Source organism: Pseudomyrmex gracilis, unplaced genomic scaffold (assembly GCF_002006095.1).
Source record: "Pseudomyrmex gracilis isolate BER0280 unplaced genomic scaffold, ASM200609v1 scaffold_44, whole genome shotgun sequence".
Taxonomy (NCBI): Eukaryota; Metazoa; Arthropoda; class Insecta; order Hymenoptera; family Formicidae; genus Pseudomyrmex; species Pseudomyrmex gracilis.
The window spans coordinates 708,005-730,677 of record NW_018020628.1 but is presented as its reverse complement, the minus strand read 5'-3'; the positions used below and the strand labels follow the sequence as shown (position 1 = coordinate 730,677).

Below are 22,673 nucleotides of genomic sequence, written 5' to 3'. Positions count from 1 at the left end.
ATATATACATACATTGTAAAATACATACATTAATAAAGATTTGTAGAATATAAACCAAAATTAAACGTTACATAATATTTGTTACTATGTGATTGATTTCTTTTGTACTTTGAAATGTGTATGAAGTTACAATAAGTACAAAAGCATAAAAATTGTGTAATTTAATTGTATAATTTATACAATCCATTACATAGACGCTTATTTGTTTATTACACAATGGAGTGTTTTATAGAGCTCACATTTTATTAACATATATAGAAAATATGTATAAAACTCTAAATAACTTGAAACACACACATTTTAATCCAAATGTATCATTTCTCATGTTGCAATACACATTGCAAACTTTAATCTGCTTATAAGCACATTAAAAATCGTATATACATATATATTTTTTAGAATAAACTTCAATTTTTTTTTTTTTTTTTCAGACACGTTGATGTGTAGTGTTTCAGCATAATATTCTTTACGTATAATCAAAAAAGAGCTCAATAAGCGATATAAACATTTTCTCTCACAAGTTGTTGTTTTCAAGTAACTACATAAAGTACAAATCTGGAACTGAAATGATCAATTGTCCTTTGCGAATTTTTACGAATAATAAAACGTTCTATTTGCATAAGCTCGATATTAACACATATCTATTTTATTTTTTGTCGGCGGAGCATTAAGTCCACCCGTATCGCCAGATTCGAGTTGCTTCAAAAGCCGAAATAACGCGGCCGCTTCTCTGATGCGACTGAATTCGATACAGAACGCTTGGACTTCGATAAACAGTTCTTGAACATTTATGATCTTGTTCCTTATCAAAGACTGCAGAAACACGCAAACAAGCCGCACCAAGCGATTCTGCATATAACGATCTTTAATGGTCTCGCAAGTGGATATGCAATTGCTGATATACAGATGTACAAATTCCGTCGGCAGATCCACTGTAGTCGTGAGTCTGTTCACGACCTCCATGGAGTGAAGGGACATCTCCATGTTCACTAGTACGCTGAAGTACTCAGTGATTTGGCTAGATTGCATTAGCTTCAACAAAACTTCAATAGCAATGAGAGGATTGTTCTCAACCAAGTCTGGTAGTTTGCTAGGTGTGAGTCCAATATGATAAACAAGCTTGGGATCTTTTTCCAATTCGTTGACCAGGTGTTGTTGTTGCTGTAACGTTAGAACACTCTTGAAAGCCTTTCCCATTAGCTTGCGAGCTTCCGCACCAGCGCAATTTGACACGCACATACTGGTGTCGTACTCGATCGTGAATTGCGTCGGTTCCGTGACATTGAACCAGGCTATTTCGTTCGCGGAGTGATAGAGCGGCGGTACCAGTCTCAAAAATTCAGGACGATAGCTCTGTCTGGATAAAGGTGGATCACCGGTGATAAGATTTTCTGTTAGATTTCTAACACAAGTCTTGTCAAATTCGTTAACTTTTGTGAGATCGGCATCAGGCAGAATTATGGGATTTCCACATTTGCTAATAGCGGGAAGTTCGGACTGATGTTCAGCCAACTGCAACTGCAGATTTGTTAAATCGATGGACGGTATAGGAGAATACGATAACTCGTCCACAATTTGACGAGGTGTTTTTTTCATAATATCCTTCTGATTGTATCCTAACAAATTAATCAGCAGATTCTTCTCACAATGAGACAGAACCGGTATATGACCTGTGTGACCAGGTGGTTTCGGATTGCCGTTATTAGCATCTTCCTGGGGTTTCAGCACTTGTACAAACACACTGGCAAAAGGTGTGGAAGCTAAGGGTTCGCCTCTGTACAAGTCGTACAACATCGTTAAGGCAATAACACGTTGAACTTGAACATGTTTCGGGAGCAGGTCAATATGCTGAAGATGCAACAACAACGTTGTTCCCACGTTAAAGCGATCCTTTTTGGAAAATGTTTGATGTAACTGGTTACAAAGACTCTCCAGGCTGGTGTCCAAATTTTCCTCCTCAAGTAAATCCAACAGCTTTCCCAAATCTTTCGGCGAGAACGTCATCTTCTTCGTTATGCAAATAAAATTATTTGTTTATTAAGCGTTTGAATTGGCAGACGCTGAAATCAAGATACCTGTCATTCCGCTTGTAGCGAGTCAAAGGCACAGTCCAGGCCCTGTTCGATTATTATTGGCAGTACTGAACAATCTATAGTATACGTGACGTGAATCTATAGATTTTCAGTTCTGCCAGTAACCAAGCAGAGCCTTCTGGTGGTGTATTACAAATGTCTATGATTGGCCTAGTGTTTACAGTGTTTGCCATTTTGACTTTTCCCATCCCTAGCAGGAAAATTGCACGATTGCTTGCTGCTATCCTGCGGTATTTTCGCGCGACTAACTTCACGCGGTGTAGTTTGAGTTTGCTAAAAACTTCATATATGGGCAACGGAGGACGACAAAGACACGAAGGTTTCTCTCACAACGATTTCGTTGAGGTAGCGTGATGTTTTTCACAGAGTAAGTGACGCTAATGTATACGCAATTTGTTCGCGCGACGCGAACAAGAGAGACGTTTCGCACACATATCACTTTGCTGTGATTAACCTAAACCTAAACATCGGCGCGGACGTTCGTCCGTTCTAAAGTGCAAACCGTCAAATTTACCGTTTGTTCTTTCAGAACGCTTTACGTTCTACCTCGTCGCAGGCCATGAATTACGTTTTTTGACTGTCTTGGAAACACAGTACTGGATTTGGCACGGGCAAAGCTGCTTCTGACTGATCGCAGCTCGGCACCATGGCTTTACGTCGTGGAAAACGCAACCTGAAATTACAGGTCTCCGAGGAAGCACCTGTACCAGTGTATGTAAAACAGTGATAACGCTTTTGTTGGATACTGTGACAATGTTGCAATGTGTGGTGCTACGTTCAAACATAATTCTCTATGTATATATCTGTCTATTATATACTTGCTTTTGAGAATTGGAAAAACTGATATAAAATGGTATATGTTCAAAAAGAATCATTATCATTTGCGTAAAACAATTTTTGTTTATCAGTTTCAACAGTCATATATATTGCTTCTGTTTATATTTTGGAAATTTTTCTAGGACACCCCCGAGGAATCTAGACAAACGAACTACCATTACAATAGACGACAAGACATTTGTTGTGGAGGCCGATGACTTAGAAACACTGTGTGTTCTTGGACGTGGAGCATATGGGATTGTTGATAAAGTGCGGCATAAACAAAGTGGTACAATTATGGCAGTAAAGGTAATTTGATGAAATGAGATCTTGTATGTTTTGTAAAATAACACGATTGTTTCTAAAAGAACATGTTTAATATTTTTTTTTTATAGAGAATAACTGCAACTGTTAATACACAAGAGCAGAAGAGATTACTTATGGATTTAGATATTTCCATGCGTAGCTCAGCATGTCCCTACACAGTACAATTTTATGGAGCCTTGTTTCGAGAAGGAGATGTGTGGATATGCATGGAAGTAATGGATATGAGCCTTGATAAGTTTTATACAAAAGTATATAAACACGGTCGTGCCATTCCTGAAGATATCTTAGGAAAAGTGGCATTTGCGGTACTCATATATGCTTTGATCTTACTTTTATAAATATCAAATTAGGAACAACATGGTTTTTTTTCATGTTATTCCGTCAATTATATATGCAATATTATGTCTTAAATAACATAAGAAATACATGTACTTTATTGTAACAATAATTTGCAGGTAGTAAGTGCATTGGATTACCTCTATTCACAATTACGGGTGATTCACAGAGATGTTAAGCCTAGCAATATTTTAATTAACCGGAAAGGTGAAGTAAAAATATGCGATTTTGGTATATCTGGTTACCTCGTAGACTCCGTTGCTAAAACCATTGACGCAGGATGCAAACCATACATGGCTGTACGTAGTCGTAGGATTTTGTTGACGTTGAAGATTTATATCTGCGCACGTCTCGTCAATATACCTTCTTCTTCACCATTATCCTTTTTGTAGCCAGAAAGGATAGACCCGTCGGGTAACCCGTCACAGTATGACATCAGATCTGACGTCTGGTCGTTAGGAATTTCCCTTGTTGAATTAGCCACGGGGAAATTTCCATACGAGTCTTGGGGCACTCCGTTCGAACAACTGAAACAGGTGGTAAAGGACGAAGCTCCGAAGCTGCCTGCTGGAAAATTTTCATCCTCGTTCGAGGAATTTATCAATAAATGGTAAATACGGTGCTCCTGTAACAAGATTGTCTTATTGTTACTCACTCACAAAAATCTCATGTGTGCGCGTCCCGTTTTTTCAGTCTAATGAAGGATTACACTGCCCGTCCAAACTATAGTCAATTGCTGAAACTCAACTTCATTACGGAACACGCTCAGAAGGACACGAATGTGGCAGAATTCGTGGGAGAGATTCTAGACTTACCGGACGCCGAACAGCCGGCATAGTACACATGCTACTTTGACATAACTTGTAATGTAATTTGACTTGCTGTTCTATTCCATTTCGATGGTTATTTAATGGCACGCATTATCATATGTAATTTATATTGTCGAATTGTTCGATCATTGTGTGTTGAAATCGTAAATGGCCGCTTGACACGTTGCGCCAGATTTATGTGTGGCAGTGAACGTGTTAAATAATTTCTTTATCATTGTTTTTTTTCATTAATGTCTATTAACTGTTTTATTTTTATTATGTAATTATAGTACATACGTATGTATTTGTATAATTTGGCCTCGAAAAATAATAACTGCGTTCCGATGCTCACTGCCAGTATAAAAAAATCTGTACTTTACGTCGCGTGTGATATAGATTTCCATTACTGGCAGTGACTATCATAACGCAGCCAATTTGTATCTAATCCAATTTGCAATTTTCTTGTCATACTGAAGGAAATTGATAAAATACTACACATAGATATTTTTTTTACCTGATAGAACAGTGTAAGTTCATAGCATTGTGGTAACAATAAATAATAGTATCATTATTATATATATACATATACTTTCATAGAAACAGATTTAAAAGACCAACGAATTTATTATAACATTAAAAATTGTACATAGTAATAAAATAATAATCCATAATCAAAATTCTATTTTGCCTAGAAGACAGCTCCAAAATTTATATTAGTCATATATAAATAGCGATGAGAATAATGTTAGAATGATATATAAAAACAGAATTTTGTAACTCTGATGTTTGTTTTTGTGTGTGCATATAGTGTAGAAGAGTAACGTTTATTGTAGAGGTGAGGGAGTCTTCTCTGGAAAAGTCGTTGACTTTTTTCTACGTATATATTCTAGCCTCATAATGTAATAGAAATTGACATCGAATAAACGATTATTTGAATGATCTTAAATAAAATGAATTCTCAATATTAAAGAATTGAATTTTTCCACATTCTTATTGTTTTCCGTTTATAGAATATTGTGTAAATTTACTTTTTCATATGAAAAACATCTTTTACTTGACGCAGTTGTAATTTATGATTCATAATAATAATAATGCGGTAATATCGGTGTCATATGGGCACCCTCAGAACCTGCGTGCGGTAGAAATATGTATCATAGGTATAAAGTTGCAAACACACTATTATTGTGTGAAGTAATTGCAGCGTATGTCATCAAATGACACTATAGTTGTTATGGAAATATATCGGTAACATTTATACTTGCTAGACTAATAAGATAGAGAAAGACAAAACCGTGTTATTGATAGGCGAGTGTTTAAAAGAGAATTTTAAAGGTTTTTTCACTTAGAATGTATTCATCTAACGTTTTATTTAACTCATTTGACGATAAAACTATTTGCAATATATTGTTGTAACACACAAAAATACTAATGATATACGTATATTGATTTCTACATGACGCCTCATGATACATATACATATTATATATATATATATATATATATATATATATATATATTATATGTAAATATATATAATTGGCATCGTGTGTGATTGGCGTACATATAACGTTACTGAAAATTTGCAAGTACTGTACAATACAACATCGAAGCCTGTAAAACCTACAAAAATAAAACTCTATAAAAGGAGTTTTCCGTTCATGATAATTTTTATACTTACTGTCATAAAGTTCATACTTGATGTATTTCTAGAGAGAAAATGTACACTTTTCCGTCGGTTAAAAAGCTTAATTGAAGAGTCTTCATCAGCATCATTATAAGCAGCTCTTGAGATCTTTTGAATACTTTATACCAGGAACTGTTGTATCTGTATCGTTTCGGAAAAATATACGATATATTAGTCACTGTATAAAGAAATTATCGAATTTTCTCTCTCAGAAATGCATTAAGAGCGATCCCTTACATTTTGTTACGCATCTCAATAGCATGATCTTTATTATCTTTTGTTCTTCAAAACTGAGGAGAAACAAGTGGATCAGCTCGCCAATAATATACACCACATATCTTACTAGTTTTAAAATATTGCTGTTATCATTGTGTTGTACAATCTGCAGCAATATATTTATACTTTTGAAAAATACATATTTTAATTCTTTATGTACACAGAGAAAGAGAGAAAGCAAAAATTTTCTATCAGAAACAAACATATCTGTAGCAAAGTAACGCTCATTGTTATTACTATTATCACTATTTGTATAGCAAAAGGTATAGTAAAGGTACCTTTATTATAGCCTACACGGATATAAGTAGCTTTTATGCGGGTATACCAAACATTTAGTTTTATCTTCGACTAAATACAACGCAGACAAATGCTAAATGCAGCTGTGACAGGTTGTTTTTTACATTCTCGCGAGGATCGATAAAATCAATATTATCATTCGGCGTTTTCCTAGAAGACTTCTTCATTCGAATAACACAATTAGTAACGACATTACGTATTTTTGGTGACAAGCATATCAAAATTTTTCTGCCTATAAAAAAACTACAAGCTACAGAAAAACATTTTACAATTGTAAGTTTTTTCTTATATCTAAATTGAAACTGTTCTGAATTTTATTTCTCTTACGCTATAATATATATCGCTGCGGGAACGCGACAATATATATCGTTTACAATTGCCGGATTAATTATAAAGTAGAAACGGACAAACCTGCGTTATCAATAGGCAAAGTTTTAAAAAAGAGACTTTTAAAAATTCTTTTACACATATATGACATATTAATATAACGTTTTATTTGGCTCATTTTTTGACGATAAAACTTTTCCATTTGCAAAATATATAATTGTAACACAAAAATAATAAGAACATATCGCTTTCTATATGACGCCGTATGATGTATATATAAATATATATAATATTTGGTATCGCATGTATGATTGGAATATATAGAAATAACACTATTGAAAGTTTGCAAGTACTGTACAATATGACATCGAAGCCTGTAAAACCTACGAGAACAAAAAAACCTCATAAAAGACGTTCATCCTTATACAATAATTCTTATACTTACCGCCATAAAGCTCTCCAGAGAGAAAATATACATTTTTCCGGCAGTTAAGAAACTCAATTGAAGAGTTCTCATCATCACTAATATAAGTAGCTCTTGAGACTTTTTGGATACTTTATACCAGGAACTGTTGTATCTGTAATGTTTCAAAAAAAGAAAGAATACGAAAAAAATTTGCGATATATTAATCAATCAATGGAAAATTGATCGATATACGTTAAGAGAGATCCCTTACATTTTGTTACGTATTTCAATACCATGATCTATTATCTTTTGTCCTTCGAAACTAAGAACAAACAAGTGGATCAACTCGCCAATAACATACAACACATACCTTATTAATTCTAGAATATTGCTGTCATCATTGTGTTGCGCGATCTGCAGCAGTACATTTTTAAAAAAGATACACATTTTAATTCTTCACATACACAAAAAGAAAGAAAGAGAAAGAAATATAAATTTATTATCAAATAAACACGTACCTGTAACAAAGTAACACTCATTGTTATTACTACTATCAATATTTGTATAGCAAAAGGTATGGTAAAAGTGCTTTCAAGAAGTTTTACGTATCTATAACAAATAATAAAATGACATATAAATTTTAATTACATAAAAAACTACAGAGTATTCTATTTAGAGATAAATTATTATTTTACTTGATTATTTAACTCTTATATATTTATTTTATTTTCTATATAATTACTTTACAGCTTTTCGATGTGTATGTACAATAACCGCAATTTTTTTCTTATAGATGACATCTAAATCAGCATTTACAAGCTTTTCTTTTTCACTACTACTGCACATTAAATTTTCGAAACGAAATCTATAAATAGATCGTATTTAAACATATGTTAATTTCGACTCGTGTCCTGTTTATAAAAAAGTAATCTTTTTACCCGACCACGGCAAACAAGCTGCAAACATGTTCAACGTAAGTCATAAACATGCAATCATGAGCAATTAACGCGGTCATAGCTATTTCCCACGACACGATAGAATGGGAAAAAATATAAACAAAATATCTTTCTTCGTCGACGAAGTAGTATCCTGGATATGTCATTAGTATCGGACGCGATTCATTGAGGGGCAATATAAAATCCAACAGTTGCGGTATGAAAGATATAGACATAAAGAGATATGTGGCTGTAAGACAGTACACTGTACAGACAAAGACACGATATAATCGTAAATTTTACTTTCGCAAACAAAACAAATAAATTATTTATTTAATCTTACACGAATATCCCAACGAATATCGCCTGCTGCTCTCAGCATACTTCTCCATAATTTTATATTCCTCCGCGCATTCTAAAGTGTTCCAATCGACAAACAAATGATCAGCAAGTATTTTCATCTAAAAATTAATTGATCACTAACACATGTTACGTTATAGCGACATAAGTATAGTGGAAGTCTAAAGTAAAAGATATCTTCTAAACACTCCGAACATTAAAAACAGCAGAGAAATATACGAGATAATTATTTAAAATTAGCCAAGCCAAAAGAAAGCAAATGCTTTCAGAGTTTTTTAATTCACTAGATTGAGAATATGCGGCAATACATTGTAGCGATTAAAATAGCACGTATATAGCTTCACCAAACTTATAGTCGCCAACATAATTGATGTCATAGTTTCGAAAATACATTGCATGTTTCCGTTACATTTTATGAACTTGGCAATCTAAAAATATTGTCATTTATAGTAAACATATATATATATATATGTGTGTGTGTGTGTGTGAGAAAAGCAATAAAAAAAAAAAAAATAATAAATTACCTGTGGACCATTTAAAGTAAATGTACTCAAAGTTATTAAGCTCACGCAGAATAGCTTCATGTTCCGGTTTTGATAGGGCCACTGACCGGCCAATGACGATATTTTCTTAACAACATTGTAATAATGACTCCAAGTGGAATCCATAGTTTAGAAACGGTCTTCCGTTGTTGACATCGTACAACAGACTAGTAGATATTATTTTATTTTGCAAATACAAGCGGCAAAGAAAGATTTTCTCGAAAATATTATATTCAAACATATCGGACCGTACGTCCCGAATAAATACTACATGTCTGTTTTTGCATAATTGCAGCATGCTGTCGCCCGTCAATATAAGTGACACATAGCTCTTACAGGGATATAAGTAGCATTTACATGAGTACACCAGAATTTAGTTTTGTCTTTGATGCTAAATACAAGGTAGACAGATGCTAAATGGAGCCGACAGGTTGTGTTTTTATATTCCCCGCGAGGGTCGATAGAATCAATATTTTACCCGGCGTTCCTGGAAGACGCCTTCTTCACTCGAGCAACGAAAATTAGCGTAACAATATTTCAAGTGTGTTGGAATTAAGAAACCAAGTTCGTAATAATCGCGTTGTTTTCATATATTTTTATGTTCTAAGTGTCTTCTCTCCTTCATATCATGCGTATGAAAAATCACTTTAAAAATATTCTTAAAGTGTTATTTTATATTTCAAGATTAACGTATACTTCAACATGGAGACGAACAATTTGCTATTGCAACATACACGAATTGCTCGCACATTGGTAATAAACTTTTGTCTCACACATATTGTAGTAAGAATTAAATAATTTCACGATTGGATGCAAACATACTTGTGTTCGATCATTCTAAAGACGAGAGCACCGTAAAATACGACATTGAAGTTTGTAGGATCTTTAAAAAACGAACGTATATTAGTAAGAGACAATTTTAGTACGATATATAGATAACAGTACAGTATTTATGATATAATTGTATATTTACCGTAGTGAAACTCTCCAGTGAGAAAATGTACACTTTGCCGGCGGTCAGAAAAACAGGTTGAAGAGTTTTCTGCATCACAAAAAGAAGCATCCTCTGCGACTTTGGAGGTATTTCGTACCACGAACTATTATAGCTGCAATATTGCAGTAATGCTATTTAAAAACAAAAAAAAGAAATTTATATGATCAATATATCATATGAAATCTATCGTCTCACATTTTATTGCGCGTTTGAAGACTGTGATCTATCAGCTTCTGTCCTTCAAAACTGAGATAGAACAAGTGAATCAATTGAGCAGCCACGTACACTACGTATCTTGTTGCTATAAAAATATCGGAATTTTCTTGCGTAATCTATAAAGTAGGAAATAACATTTTTTTTGTAATTTTATAAGTTTTTCTTAACTAAAATATATAATTTACAAAACTGTGATTTTATGCGTCTGATGCAAAAAATATTTTTGCTCGTGTCTAGAGAGAATATCTTCTTAATAAAATACATACTTGTAACAACGTAATGCTGATCATTACTGTATTCAGCGCTACTTGTACAGCCAACGTCGTCGAAAACGTATCCTCAAGAAGTTGAGCGTATCTTTTTCCAAAAGCAAAACATATAAAAGCAATAGCGTTGTATTAGCTCTCCAAATGCTTATTTTTATTTACCTCAAAGCTTTCTGATGCGTATGTACTGAGAACGCAATTTGATTGTGATACGTGTCAATTTTACGAGAATGCAAAGATTTATTCGCAGCATCAGCGTGTTTGGACGTCAGTCGTTCAAGTCGAACTCTGCGAACATATGGTACACTTTGACAAACAACTTGATTAACACCCGTATATTGTACGTATTAAATGTTTGTTCTTACCCGACTAGAGTGAAGATACTACAAATATATTCAACAAAAGTTAGAAGCATGCAGTCGTGGGCAACTATACCGGTCACGGCGATTTCCCAGGCTACAATGGCGTGCGAGAAAATATAATAGAAGTATTTCCTCTCGTCGACGAAGTAATGTCCTGGATGAGCGGGAAGTATAGGACGGGACTCGTTGAGGGGCATTACAACGTCCAACAGTTGAGGTATGAGGGACACGCACATGAACAGATATGTGGATGTGAAGATATATACTGCAACACACAGATATAGCATCGTTCAAGACTACTTATTGTTACGGTCGAGTAAACAAGACGAATAGAGATAAAAGCAAAACAATCGTAAAAAAAAAAAAAAACAAACAAACAAAAACCGCGGAAATCTAATACTTTGTTTTCTCTCTCACACGAGTATCCCAAAGAGTATCTCCTGCCGTTCTCAGCGTATCTCCTCATAATTTCGTATTCTTCCGGAGTCTTCAGTTCGTCCCATTCGACGAACAACTGATCAACGAGCGTTTTCATCTAGGAGTACTGCATCAATTAATAATCTTTTTTTTTGTTCTTAATCTAATAAATGTATCACTTTCTCTCTCTCTCCCTCTCTCTCTCTCTCTCTCTCTCAGCATGTGTATGTATATACAAAGAAATTCTGCTAATTTAATTTTTCGACTGTAGACCTAAAAAAAACCTACGAGAACTGTAGACTGTCTGTGAGGCCCACGCGACTTTAAGATCAAATATCTTCGCGAAAAATCAATATTTGTTCACTTTTTAATCGAAAGTTTGAACGATTTTGCGAAAAAATCTTCAGTAGTTTCAAAAATATAAACATTTAAAAAAAACTTATTTTTTCTAGAATCCACAATTGTAGATGAACAATTTGAGTGGATCTGGAAGTCATCTAGTCTACGGACGAAGGGTTGAAATATTCTCGCCGTGAAACACAAACAACTTACTTTGCATCGATTAAAGTAGCATGTGTACAGTTTTACCAAAGTCACAATCGTCAACAGATACGCTGTCAGAGTTTGAAAAATGCACTCTAAATTTCCGTCACACTTGACTAACTTGGCCATCTGAAAACGAGGTTGCAAAAATTTCTTCTATTTCAGAGAGAGTTTTATCTCAGGAAAATGATCTCTCTCCGATACCTGTGGCACGATCATAGAGAAAGTGCTCAAAGTCACCAGGCACAGACCGAGCAGTCTTGTTCTTGATTTTTGATAGGGCCATTGACCGGTCAACGACGACACTTTTTCAACGATATTGTAATAATGATTGCAATTCGGATTCATACTTTTTACGAAAGAACCTTTTTGTCTCTGACCTCGCACAGATGACTAATTTCAATTTACCCACGCTCCCTTCCTGCTTCTTCCAACAGAGACGAGTTTGAGGCCTCAAATGCGTGTTGCATAATGCAAATTTCACACACGTGTATAACGGTCCGTACTGCAACATGTTTCCGTTCACAGTCATGTGTGACACGTAGCTATTACAGGGATCAAAGAAATTAGTATGGCATTTATACCTTTGACACTAAATATAGCGTACGAGGAAAGGTTTGTTAAACATCCACATACCACGCATCGATCAACAGAATGCTTAATTTTATCTACTGTTTCGAGAACGAAATTTCCTCGCTTTGAAATTTCTTTCTACTTATTTCTACATAAAATAGCATCGAACAGTGGCGAAGATGTATACATCCGCAAAATACCTCTGTATATACGGAAATTGTACGAATAAAAATAATGACATATCGTCTTGTCGAAAACACACTTAAAAAATAACAAACTACTGTAATAATATATAAACATTAAATACAATACTTTAATTTTAAAAAATATATATTATTTATGTATAGCTTTATATTATATATTTTAGATATAAAATTATTGCGCAAACGTTTGTTTATATAAAGGTTTTCCTTACTTCACATATCTTCTCATATGTTTCATCCTAAAACAGAAAATATCTTGTAGATATGTTAAAAATCTTTAAAAATACATGTTTTTATTTTTAGAATTTTTATACCGAGCCAATATCTTAACTGCTATCACATTTCTTTTATATATACAATAAAATATTTTATCAACAATTATTTTATTATAATATTTGACTACTAAGATACATAATTATTATAATTTCACATTACAAACTTTCGAGTTTACAATGATTCTAAAATTATTATGTTATGTTGCTAGAAGTGTGTTAATATTTTGTGGATTTATATCTTTGCACACACACACACACACAATGTCTTTGTAATGTTGCATTGCAATTTACAATATAGTTGCAATGAACTGTGCTGTATGAGTATAAACAAATGTGTTATTTATTAGTATAAATTATCTACTTATATATTTTATACTTTCTTCGAACTATTACATATACAAAATTATTATTATATTCAAAATTTGATTAACTGACTGATCAATCGATAAATTAAATACTACATACAATTATAGTAACGTATGTTATTTATATGAGTACGTATAAAAAAAATAACGCTAAGTGTAAACTTTATTCTTTGATCGCTATTATTATTATATTAATTCAGATGTTTTAGATTCACATTATTTGCATATATACAATTTTGTTACACTTTGCAGAAATATTTACATTAACAACTCGCATTAATTCTAGACAGATAAAACTTGACAACGCGTATACAATTGCATATCGCTAATCTGAAAATCAACTTGCCTCTTTCATCACCAGTAGGTTATTATTTTATTTCGGCGTTCCGTATTCGTCAGTCAGCGTTTGCTTTTTAATTGGCGTTATAATGTGGCAACAAAAGACAGAAAGACAATTTCTGTCGAGATCAATTTTCGAAAAATGACATAATACACAACACGCGCCATTCGGCCGGTTTTGCTCATAGAGAAAAGTGAGACGTACAAAAACAATGGAAGTACCCGATTGGTTAATATTGAATAGGGACTTTTTGTGACGCCGACAATCCTGCATCGAATAGCCAATGCGTGTGCGAAGAATTCAAACAACCAAGTCTGCCGATTTGCTAGCAGATGGAAAATTCTAGAGTTTTTCCACCAACAAGCCAATCGTCGTGTACGTCAAATGTTGTCGTTCGACAAATGAAGAGGAATTGACAACACTGCGCTAGAAACAAAAATTTGAAATGTATTCAAGTTTAACGTCTTTTCGTGCGAGCGAACAGCCGGTTTTTTTGGTGTATCAACGGATAGTCCGCGATTCTCATTTTGTCGGTTTTACATTGAACTAAACAGCTGGTTGTTACTAAAAGATTTAAATAGACAGACAGTTAAAATACATAAACATACGTCACGAGAACTAGGTGACACGTTTTAACAAAAGTAAGTGGAACGAAATATTTTCTTCTAAAATATTTTCTTACTAAGGTTTCTCGCAAGATCAGACACGAGATGTTTGGATATGGAAATAAGATTACAAACGATTATAATAAACAATTTTTTTTAAATATTGAAGTACATAGTACAGGCTTGTTGTCTAAATACTGATATATAGTAATTACTTAATTTACATGCGTCATCATCTCACAGATTTAGATAAAAGAATCAATCTGTGCTCATTTTTGCAGTTTTGTGTAAAACAAAAAATTTGAAAAAAAAAAAACAAATTGATTTTAAAGTTTGTGAGAAGTTAGTCACAATAATTTAAGGATATTATCATGCATTCTGATCAGTTTTTTAAACATGTAATATGTTTGAAAGTTGTAATTTTAAACTTGTAAAATATATAAATATCCAAAATTAAAATTAATTTTTTATCCAAACCAAAATGTCTATCCTGTATTGCTGGATGTAAAAACTTTTCTATGTGCTGTTTTTCTAAACAATTTTCTATGTTTCATTAATAAATATATTTTCTAATTACAGATGTCAGATGATACTGTTTGTGTTGCTCTTCGCATACGACCTTTAATACAGAGTGAGATTGAAAAAAACTGTCAAACCTGCTTAGATGTGATTCCTGGAGAGCCACAAGTTCGGATTAACAATTCAGATAAAGCATTCACATATAATTACGTTTTTTCTCCTGATGTTGGTCAAGAAGAGTTTTATAATATAGCAGTTAAACGATTGTTGGACAATACTTTTCAAGGTAAATATTACTTAAGGTATATATTTTTGTTTTAAAAATAAGTTGTATATTCTTAAAAAAAAAAAAAAAATTACTTCTTTTTTAGGCTACAATGTTACAATATTGGCATATGGACAAACTGGAAGTGGGAAAACCCATTCAATGGGTACTAACTATATGGGAGAAGGAGAGAAAGGTGTTATACCGAGAATTATAGATGATATATTTGACACAATTGAAGTCAAGAAGGAAGATTGGAACTTTACAGTCACAGCATCTTTCATAGAATTGTACCAGGAACAATTGTACGATCTTCTATCCAATAAGGAAAGAAATCAATCGGTTGTAGAGATTAGAGAAGATGGCAAAAATATAAAANTTGTCGGAATAACTGAAAAAGATGTAACAAACGCTCAAGAGACATTAGAATGCTTGATGCAAGGCTCCATGGGTCGAGTAACTGGAGCAACCGCTATGAACGCACAGAGCAGTCGCAGTCACGCAATATTCACGATATGTATACAGCAGCAAAAGAAAGATGATGCGTGAGTAAACGTTNTATTTGCAGTGTTTCTTTTATNTCTCATTTCATCTGTCAAAGTTATGAGAATCAAGATATAATCTAGGTTTTTTTCTTTACAGAAATACAGCAACAGTTGCAAAATTTCATTTAGTTGATTTAGCGGGTTCAGAGCGTAGCAAAAAAACACAGGCTACAGGAGAGCGCTTTAAAGAAGGAGTGAATATAAATAAAGGACTGCTGGCTTTGGGCAATGTCATCTCTCAACTTGGAGATGGCTCTTTTGGGAGTTACATTGGCTATAGAGATAGTAAACTCACACGATTGCTACAAGATTCTTTAGGTGGCAATTCTATGACATTAATGATTGCCTGTGTGAGTCCTGCTGGTGAGTTGCGAGGAAATCTTTTTTTATTAAAAATCTGCGATCTTTCATTAACAGATTTACCACCAACTACATACTGTACAGTTTACTACTATCGTGCGATACACGAGCATCTTTCACAATGGGCATGCTCATATCTGTGTCGGGCTCGTGCTCGAAAACTTGTGACTATGATCGCTTTGTGAGAAAGAACGTAATTCGGGATTACACCCAAATTAAGTTTTGGAGGTTTGGAATTAGTTCGCCGATCAACCGGTAAACTTGGTTGAAGGAGACCGGCCCAGAAAAAATTTTTTAGGTGGTGAGCGGATTCGAACTCGGTACCTCCGGGTTCGCAGTCTCTGCACTCAGGCCGCGAGACCACTAAGCCGGTCTTGTTTAAATACAGTCAAACCTCAATACCTCGAACCTCTATACCTCTATAAGAAAACTTCTATAAGACGAAAATTTTGTTTCTTCCCTTCCGCTACGCGGAAAGGAAACAAGAGCTTCGATAAGTCCAAACTTCTACAACTCGAAGAGTTTAGCTTTTTTCTTCAAATTCAAGTTATCGAAGTTCGACTGTAATTGAATTGTACTTCATACTAACGGTTTAAAATTTTTCACAATTTCGTTTATTTGTTACTTAGTGGACGGTATGTTTTAATTGGTAAGTTCCATTTGCTGTTTGCAAATGGAATTATTTCATCCTTGTTTTTTATCAAAAGGTAATCAAAGATACGTAATGCTCATGAGCGTTGCAAACGGCAAGTGGAACTTACTTTAATATGTTTTCAATAACATATTTACATAAACATACGGCTGACGTGGACTAAGTAAAATTGAAAACGTATTGTTGTATTATAAATGCAAGTTTCAAACTAGACCTACTTCAATTACTATTTTTTTTTGCAGATTACAATTTGGATGAGACACTTAGTACATTGAGNTATGCGGATCGCGCGCGCAAAATAAAGAACAAGCCGATAGTGAACCAAGATCCGAAAGTAGCCGAGATCAATCGTTTGAACAAGTTAGTGCAAGAATTGCGGTCTGGTCTTGTGACTCAAGATGGATTTGGTCTAACGTGTCCGAAAGAACACAAAGAACTTGAAGAGAAATGTAATATGTTGCAACAGAAGCTNCGAGATATAACGGAAACGTTGAACTCGAATCTGGTGGAAACTGTTATCATGCATGAAAGATCCGAAATAGGTGAACATGCTTGGGAAAAAATGAAATCGTCCATAGCATTGCTGGTAGATAAATTTAAACAGGTCTTACAGGAATTTAGTTNGATCCACTCTGAGGTCAGCGAAGAAATGTGTAATAAGTTAAAACCGATATACGAAATATTGTTAGGTGAGTAATAGATCTCAAATGTTTGCACAAATAAAACGTATGGTATTTTCTCTCTGGAAAAAAAACACGTGCTTATTGTTTTCAGATATTCAGAATGATGCAAGAAAAACATGCGAAGANCTCATACATCATGAAATATCTAATTCGAAAAATAGTGTAAATATGTTAGAAATATGTGAGAATACGGAAGAAGTAAGTAATAACGAAAATAGTTTGGATTATTTTGACAAAAAGGAAGAGGAACACACGTTGCGCCAGACGGAACGGAATAACGAGGTTCACAACATTAACAAACAATTAGCGCTAAAGGAAAGTCTCGTGACGGAACTTATAAAAAATGCNACACAACTAACCGCAGAAAGTCATACATTAAAAATTATGGAACTAGAACAAGAAATTAAACGGCTAAATGCCGAAAAAGAAGAACATTTACACGTAATACANTCACAGAACGTCAGCTCCAAGTAAGCTATATTACAGATCAGCATCCGTAGAGATTAAACTATAGGCTTTTAATTGTCGTATAAGTAATTAGATCATTTATAGTTTTTACCAATCAACATTCTTGTTTTTTACAGATTGGCTGAGATGCGTCGTAAAAAACTACAAGAATGTGAAAAAACAATAGCAGAATTAACACGCAAGCATGTGGAAACGACAAAAATAATGAAAGCGAAAGAAAAACAGGATTTTAAAATCAAGACACTGTCCAGTGAAATACAATCGCTAAAAGAAACAAGAGTAAAACTTATTAGACAAATGCGCATAGACGCAAACAATTTTACCAAGTGGAAGCAATCTAAAGAGAAGGAAATAAACAGATTAAAGTCTCAAGATCGTAAACGAGCCACTGAAATGGTGCGCATGAAAATAGCGCATAATAAACAGGAGAACGTTTTTAAAAGAAAAATGGAAGAGGCATTTGCTGCTAACAAAAGATTAAAGGTATGTGTTTTTATGTAGTCAAGAAGATGTATCTTGTGGTTTCTTAGTGTTTTTCTTGTGTATGGCTGTTATTTGGAACAACTTCTTCGCAGAGTGCGTTGGAAATGCAGAAAAGAGCGATTGAACGTCAGGAGAAAAAGGCCAATGGCAAGGATGAAATAAAAGTATGGATGGCTCGAGAAATAGAAGTACTGATGGCCATTGCAGATGCGCACTATTCTCTTGAAAAATTGAAGCAAGATAGAGCATCTTTAGTGAGTCAGTTAGAACAGTTGAAACGGTCTAGTGATCCAAACGAAGAAGAACTGTGTAGTCTGAGTGAATTTGTGAAATTGCGTAATACACAAATTACAGATCTACAACAAAAAATTCTCGAGTCAGAGCAAGGTAAGATGTATATGAGATTATTTAAAGCATGTAAATGGAAAAATGTGACTTTAATTAAAAAATAAATTTCTTAGAGAATAAAGCGAATAACAAATGGAATATGATAGTACGCACAACAACGGACGCTAAGGTGGCACTCGAAACGGCATGTCACATATTTGTAGAAGACAAGAAGGAACAACGGTATAGAAATGAAGGATTTAAAGTTAGTATATATATTTTATATATACAGGTATTAAAGTGTAAAAGTATTAAGATGTAAAACTACTTTGAAAACTTATATTTAAGGAAAAATATCAAAATATGGAAATACAATTAGATGAAACTAGTAAACGGGAGAAGGAATTGATTGAGAAAGTGAGTATATAGAGATAGTTATGGTAAATAAGTTTTTGTATGTTAATACATATTGTATATAATTATATTAAAATTCAAATAATTTCTCTTAAAACTTCTATTTAAAAAAAAGTGCCAGAATTTAGAAGTCCAGTTAGAAGAATACAAGCGGAAGGTGGAAATGAATGGACAAGTAAGTAAATAAATATATTTTTCTTTTCTTTATTCGCGTTTCTCTTCAGAAACATAGGGTTACAACACAATTTCTTTGCCTTTGTTGCTTGCGACAAACTTCAGCTAGTCGGATGATTAGTCCAAACGTAGTTTATTTCGCAATACAAGTTTTACGGGGCAAGGTTGTTAGCGTAGCGTCCAACCTTCAAACTTGAATCCTTGGTGAGTGTGATGGACCCACAAGATTTGAGATGAGGGTTCCGCATCACCGAAGGCCCGGTTTAGTTCGCATTCTAATCGATACATTCGACTGGAAAAATTCGTAGGTGTGGTTCGAACTCGGGATTTTTCTGTTTGTAGAACGGTACCCTCGCACTTAGTACGCGAGACCAGTGGGTCAAATAAAGATTGTTATATTAAATAATGTTTTGTCGAAAAAAAATATAAAAAAGAAAGGTATTTCACACATTTTGTCAATATGAAATCAGTTTGTGTATATAATTTGTATTTTTTTAGGTTTTGACAGAAAATAACTCGGATAAAGGAAATAAGAAATCATCATTATCTAAAAAAAGAAGTAGAAAAGAAAATCACGTTGAATTTGACGAAGTATTAATACATGATGACAGTTTGACGATAGAAGACGATGTTGATAACGATCCAGATTGGACAAAAACACCGATTTACAATCGTTTACGAAAAACACAGGTAATAATGCTCGGAGATGATGTTTAGGGAAGAAAAACCTAATCCAAATAAAAGTATTTGTAACAATAATTTTGCGATTTTTTTTTGCTTTTTGTTTAGCATAAATCAAAGTTTTCGGTCAAACGATTGACTTACAGTAGAAGCCTAGAACTCGACAAAATTAAATGTACTTGTAAAACAAAGTGTATTACAAAAATATGCATGTGTCGTAAACATGATGTCATGTGTACAGATTGTAATTGCAATCCAGAGCTATGTCAGAACAAAGATAAAGAGAACGTAAGTTATATGTAATTGTTGTACTATATTCTATGCTATAACGAGTGTGTGTGCGCGTTTGTGTGTTTGTAAAAATAATATATGTACACATTTTCTTATGTTATGTATTATTTATTTGCAGGTATCTACGCAACTGTTCTCAGATATAAAAACTGATGTCCAATTAGAAAAAGAAACGTCTACTTAGAAAAAGAAAAAGTTGGAAATTGGTATCTCTATACATAATTTTTTATCCATATTATTCTATATTTATATATAGCTTTGTAATGCCTTTTATCATGAAATGGTGTATATAGAAATTTTATTCACTTGATTTACTTTTTATAAAAAATAGATAGTTAATATAATTATTTTATAAAATGATAGTAAGCAATGTAAATTATATCTCGAGTTTCTGCTTCAAAATAAAATAAATATATGAAAGATTTTTAATTTGTTCTATGATCAAACAATGCTCCAATCAAAAATGTTAATAAATTACTTTTATAAAAATTAAGTAGTTTTAAGTATGCTAAATTTCTTGAGTGCTGGCTGCTGTGCTGGCTAAAGCAAGAGCAAGAGTAAGATAAGCAAGTGTGATGATATATAATGCAGTGTATACATATAGTGCGGATGTTTTTATATTTAAAAAACATTTGTAAATGTATATTGTGTGAATGTATGTGTACATTTTAAGTTGTTATTGTATGTAAGGATTTCTGTTATATAGAATTACAGAAAAATAATTTATATAAAATGCTTTTTATTTATGTATTAAATAAAAACATTTTTTTGTATAATTATTTTTTAATGTAACTTTATATAATAGAAATAACGGTTTAAAAAATTTACTAATTACTCTCAGAACTTATAATTCATTTTATCTACGTACGCGTACCGGTATCCCCACTACTATTTTTAGTTTGCAAAGAATGTGATCCTGACGGCGCTGAAAACTGTCCCCACTTTTTTCAAGAGTGAGTTTGAGTTTGTCCCGCCTTGTTTTTGGTGTACTAACGCATGGTGTAAGTATACTTATACACCATGGTATACTAACGGATAGTCCGCTGTTCTCACTTTGTCGTTTTCACATTGAACTAAACAGTTTTGGCTGTTAATAAACTGGCATATGGGTCTCTCGTCTATGCCCACTGAGTTATTGCAACATTAAATTGCATTGGCTGTTAATAAAAGGTAAATTAAATAAATTAAATATTAGACAATTAAAATACCTGAACATACTTACCGAGAACTAAGTAAGGCCTTGTTTATGCGAGCAATAATTGTTGACTTATACCGGTACCGGTAAGGTCACCTGTAAGATTTTAATACTTCTGTTTATACGCATTCAGCAATTTCGTATAAACAGAAGCATTGAAATCCTATAGTTGAATTTTACAAGTTCCGGCATAAGTTAATAGTTATTGCCCGTATAAACAAGGCCTAATACACGTTTTAACAAAAGTAAGTAGAACAAAAATATTTTCTTGCTAAGGTTTCTCACAAGATCAGACACGAGATGAGACGATATTATTATGCAATTTGATCAGTTTTTTAAACTTGTAATACGTAACAGTCCAAAATTAAAATTTAATTTTTTATTCAAACCAAAATGTCTATTCTTTATTGCTGGATGTAAAAACTTTTTTATGTGCTGTTTTTCTAAACAATTTTCTATGTTTCATTAATAAATATTTTCTAATTACAGATGTCAGATGATACTGTTTGTGTTGCTCTTCGAATACGACCTTTATTACAGAGTGAGATTGAAAACAACTGTCAAAACTGCTTAGATGTGATTCCTGGAGAGCCACAAGTTCGAATTAGTAATACAGACAAAGCATTCACATATAATTATGTTTTTTCTCCGGATGTCGGTCAGGAAGAATTGTACAATATAGCAGTTAAACGATTGATAGATAGTACTTTTCAAGGTAAATATTATTTTAAGTACAAATTGTTGTTTTACAAATAAGTTGTGTATTAGATCAGTAAACAATTATTTTGGTAAATATGCAGTTGTACGGACTCGGAATTTATTGGTTTACGATTCAATATCATTTAGTGGATATATGTTTTTATATATTAATTCTTTCTTAGGCTACAATGTTACAATATTGGCATATGGACAAACTGGAAGTGGGAAAACCCATTCAATGGGTACTAATTATATGGGAGAAGAAGAGAAAGGTGTTATACCGAGAATTATAGACGATATATTTGAGACAATTGAAGTCAAGAAGGAAGAGTGGACCTTTACAGTCACAGCATCATTCATAGAGTTGTACCAGGAACAATTGTACGATCTTTTATCCACTAAAGAAAGAAAGCAATCGGTTGTAGAGATTAGAGAAGATGGAAAAAACATAAAACTTGTCGGAATAACTGAAAAAGATGTAACAAACGCTCAAGAGACATTAGAATGCTTGATGCAAGGCTCCATGGGTCGAGTAACTGGAGCAACCGCT

General features: G+C 33.3%; 5 protein-coding genes across 12 annotated transcripts in view; 2 read left to right on the top strand and 3 right to left on the bottom strand.

Moving 5' to 3' along the window:
• Window positions 1-28: 28 nt before the first annotated feature.
• LOC109853135 (CCR4-NOT transcription complex subunit 11) lies at window positions 29-2,126 on the bottom strand. The gene is made up of 2 exons (XM_020424956.1): window positions 2,076-2,126; window positions 29-2,007 (listed from the first exon to the last, which is right to left on the bottom strand). The coding sequence occupies exon 2, from the start codon at window positions 2,002-2,004 to the stop codon at window positions 631-633; it is 1,374 nt and encodes a 457-aa protein (XP_020280545.1). The 5' UTR covers window positions 2,005-2,007; window positions 2,076-2,126; the 3' UTR covers window positions 29-630.
• A 163-nt stretch (window positions 2,127-2,289) lies between these two features.
• Window positions 2,290-5,416, top strand: LOC109853168 (dual specificity mitogen-activated protein kinase kinase 6). Of its 3 annotated transcripts, none has more exons than XM_020425004.1 (7): window positions 2,290-2,438; window positions 2,623-2,804; window positions 3,053-3,218; window positions 3,305-3,541; window positions 3,692-3,871; window positions 3,965-4,182; window positions 4,266-5,318. In XM_020425004.1, exons 2-7 carry the CDS (start codon window positions 2,740-2,742, stop codon window positions 4,408-4,410), a joined length of 1,011 nt encoding a protein of 336 aa, XP_020280593.1. In that variant the 5' UTR covers window positions 2,290-2,438; window positions 2,623-2,739; the 3' UTR covers window positions 4,411-5,318. The 3 variants fall into 3 exon arrangements, with proteins under 3 accessions (XP_020280593.1, XP_020280592.1, XP_020280590.1); XM_020425003.1 differs by having other exon boundaries at window positions 2,290-2,460; XM_020425001.1 differs by lacking the exons at window positions 2,290-2,438; window positions 2,623-2,804 and adding an exon at window positions 2,823-2,946 and having other exon boundaries at window positions 4,266-5,416.
• A 1,510-nt stretch (window positions 5,417-6,926) lies between these two features.
• On the bottom strand, window positions 6,927-8,610 carry LOC109853175 (odorant receptor 22c-like). Of its 2 annotated transcripts, none has more exons than XM_020425019.1 (6): window positions 8,310-8,610; window positions 8,114-8,236; window positions 7,890-7,980; window positions 7,643-7,785; window positions 7,411-7,543; window positions 6,927-7,348 (listed from the first exon to the last, which is right to left on the bottom strand). In XM_020425019.1, exons 1-6 carry the CDS (start codon window positions 8,540-8,542, stop codon window positions 7,298-7,300), a joined length of 774 nt encoding a protein of 257 aa, XP_020280608.1. In that variant the 5' UTR covers window positions 8,543-8,610; the 3' UTR covers window positions 6,927-7,297. The 2 variants fall into 2 exon arrangements, with proteins under 2 accessions (XP_020280608.1, XP_020280610.1); XM_020425021.1 differs by having other exon boundaries at window positions 7,742-7,785.
• An 857-nt stretch (window positions 8,611-9,467) lies between these two features.
• Window positions 9,468-13,019, bottom strand: LOC109853174 (odorant receptor 13a-like). Of its 4 annotated transcripts, none has more exons than XM_020425017.1 (10): window positions 12,995-13,019; window positions 12,211-12,551; window positions 12,016-12,135; window positions 11,464-11,581; window positions 11,050-11,311; window positions 10,847-10,972; window positions 10,685-10,775; window positions 10,398-10,534; window positions 10,182-10,314; window positions 9,468-10,091 (listed from the first exon to the last, which is right to left on the bottom strand). In XM_020425017.1, exons 2-10 carry the CDS (start codon window positions 12,352-12,354, stop codon window positions 10,041-10,043), a joined length of 1,182 nt encoding a protein of 393 aa, XP_020280606.1. In that variant the 5' UTR covers window positions 12,355-12,551; window positions 12,995-13,019; the 3' UTR covers window positions 9,468-10,040. The 4 variants fall into 4 exon arrangements, with proteins under 4 accessions (XP_020280606.1, XP_020280605.1, XP_020280607.1 ...); XM_020425016.1 differs by having other exon boundaries at window positions 12,211-12,781; window positions 12,995-13,011; XM_020425018.1 differs by lacking the exon at window positions 12,995-13,019 and adding an exon at window positions 12,591-12,834 and having other exon boundaries at window positions 12,211-12,511.
• A 1,219-nt stretch (window positions 13,020-14,238) lies between these two features.
• The window catches only part of LOC109853151 (chromosome-associated kinesin KIF4), a 13,276-nt gene continuing 4,841 nt past the window's right edge, over window positions 14,239-22,673 (top strand). Inside the window, exons 1-14 of one of the 2 annotated variants that reach the window (XM_020424977.1) lie at window positions 14,239-14,403; window positions 14,947-15,172; window positions 15,258-15,696; window positions 15,794-16,059; window positions 16,951-17,397; window positions 17,483-17,861; window positions 17,976-18,342; window positions 18,435-18,729; window positions 18,804-18,934; window positions 19,018-19,086; window positions 19,199-19,258; window positions 19,756-19,947; window positions 20,047-20,226; window positions 20,348-20,611. In XM_020424977.1, coding sequence (XP_020280566.1) covers window positions 14,947-15,172; window positions 15,258-15,696; window positions 15,794-16,059; window positions 16,951-17,397; window positions 17,483-17,861; window positions 17,976-18,342; window positions 18,435-18,729; window positions 18,804-18,934; window positions 19,018-19,086; window positions 19,199-19,258; window positions 19,756-19,947; window positions 20,047-20,226; window positions 20,348-20,413 — 3,117 coding nt within the window. In that variant the 5' untranslated portion in view covers window positions 14,239-14,403 and the 3' untranslated portion in view covers window positions 20,414-20,611. Of the gene's footprint in view, window positions 14,404-14,946; window positions 15,173-15,257; window positions 15,697-15,793; window positions 16,060-16,950; window positions 17,398-17,482; window positions 17,862-17,975; window positions 18,343-18,434; window positions 18,730-18,803; window positions 18,935-19,017; window positions 19,087-19,198; window positions 19,259-19,755; window positions 19,948-20,046; window positions 20,227-20,347; window positions 20,612-22,673 lie in introns of those variants that run through there. The other variant, XM_020424978.1, reaches the window with a different exon arrangement.

Bases quoted from the DNA above. Each gene is read 5' to 3' on its own strand.
- LOC109853168 (XM_020425001.1), top strand. From the start codon at position 2,855: ATGTGTGGTGCTACGTTCAAACATAATTCTCTATGTATATATCTGTCT. The intron at 3,219-3,304 runs GTAATTTGATGA...TTTTTTTTATAG, and splicing joins GTACAATTATGGCAGTAAAG to AGAATAACTGCAACTGTTAA. The intron at 3,542-3,691 runs GTACTCATATAT...AATAATTTGCAG, and splicing joins TAGGAAAAGTGGCATTTGCG to GTAGTAAGTGCATTGGATTA.
- LOC109853174 (XM_020425017.1), bottom strand. From the start codon at position 12,354: ATGAATCCGAATTGCAATCATTATTACAATATCGTTGAAAAAGTGTCG. The intron at 11,582-12,015 runs GTAAGTTGTTTG...CAGTACTCCTAG, and splicing joins GCTACTTTAATCGATGCAAA to ATGAAAACGCTCGTTGATCA. The intron at 10,973-11,049 runs GTAAGAACAAAC...ATATGTTCGCAG, and splicing joins AGTATCTTCACTCTAGTCGG to AGTTCGACTTGAACGACTGA.
- LOC109853135 (XM_020424956.1), bottom strand. From the start codon at position 2,004: ATGACGTTCTCGCCGAAAGATTTGGGAAAGCTGTTGGATTTACTTGAG.
- LOC109853175 (XM_020425019.1), bottom strand. From the start codon at position 8,542: ATGTCTATATCTTTCATACCGCAACTGTTGGATTTTATATTGCCCCTC. The intron at 7,981-8,113 runs GTAATTATATAG...TATTTGTTATAG, and splicing joins ACACATCGAAAAGCTGTAAA to ATACGTAAAACTTCTTGAAA. The intron at 7,349-7,410 runs GTAAGTATAAGA...TTGTTCTCGTAG, and splicing joins CTCTGGAGAGCTTTATGGCG to GTTTTACAGGCTTCGATGTC.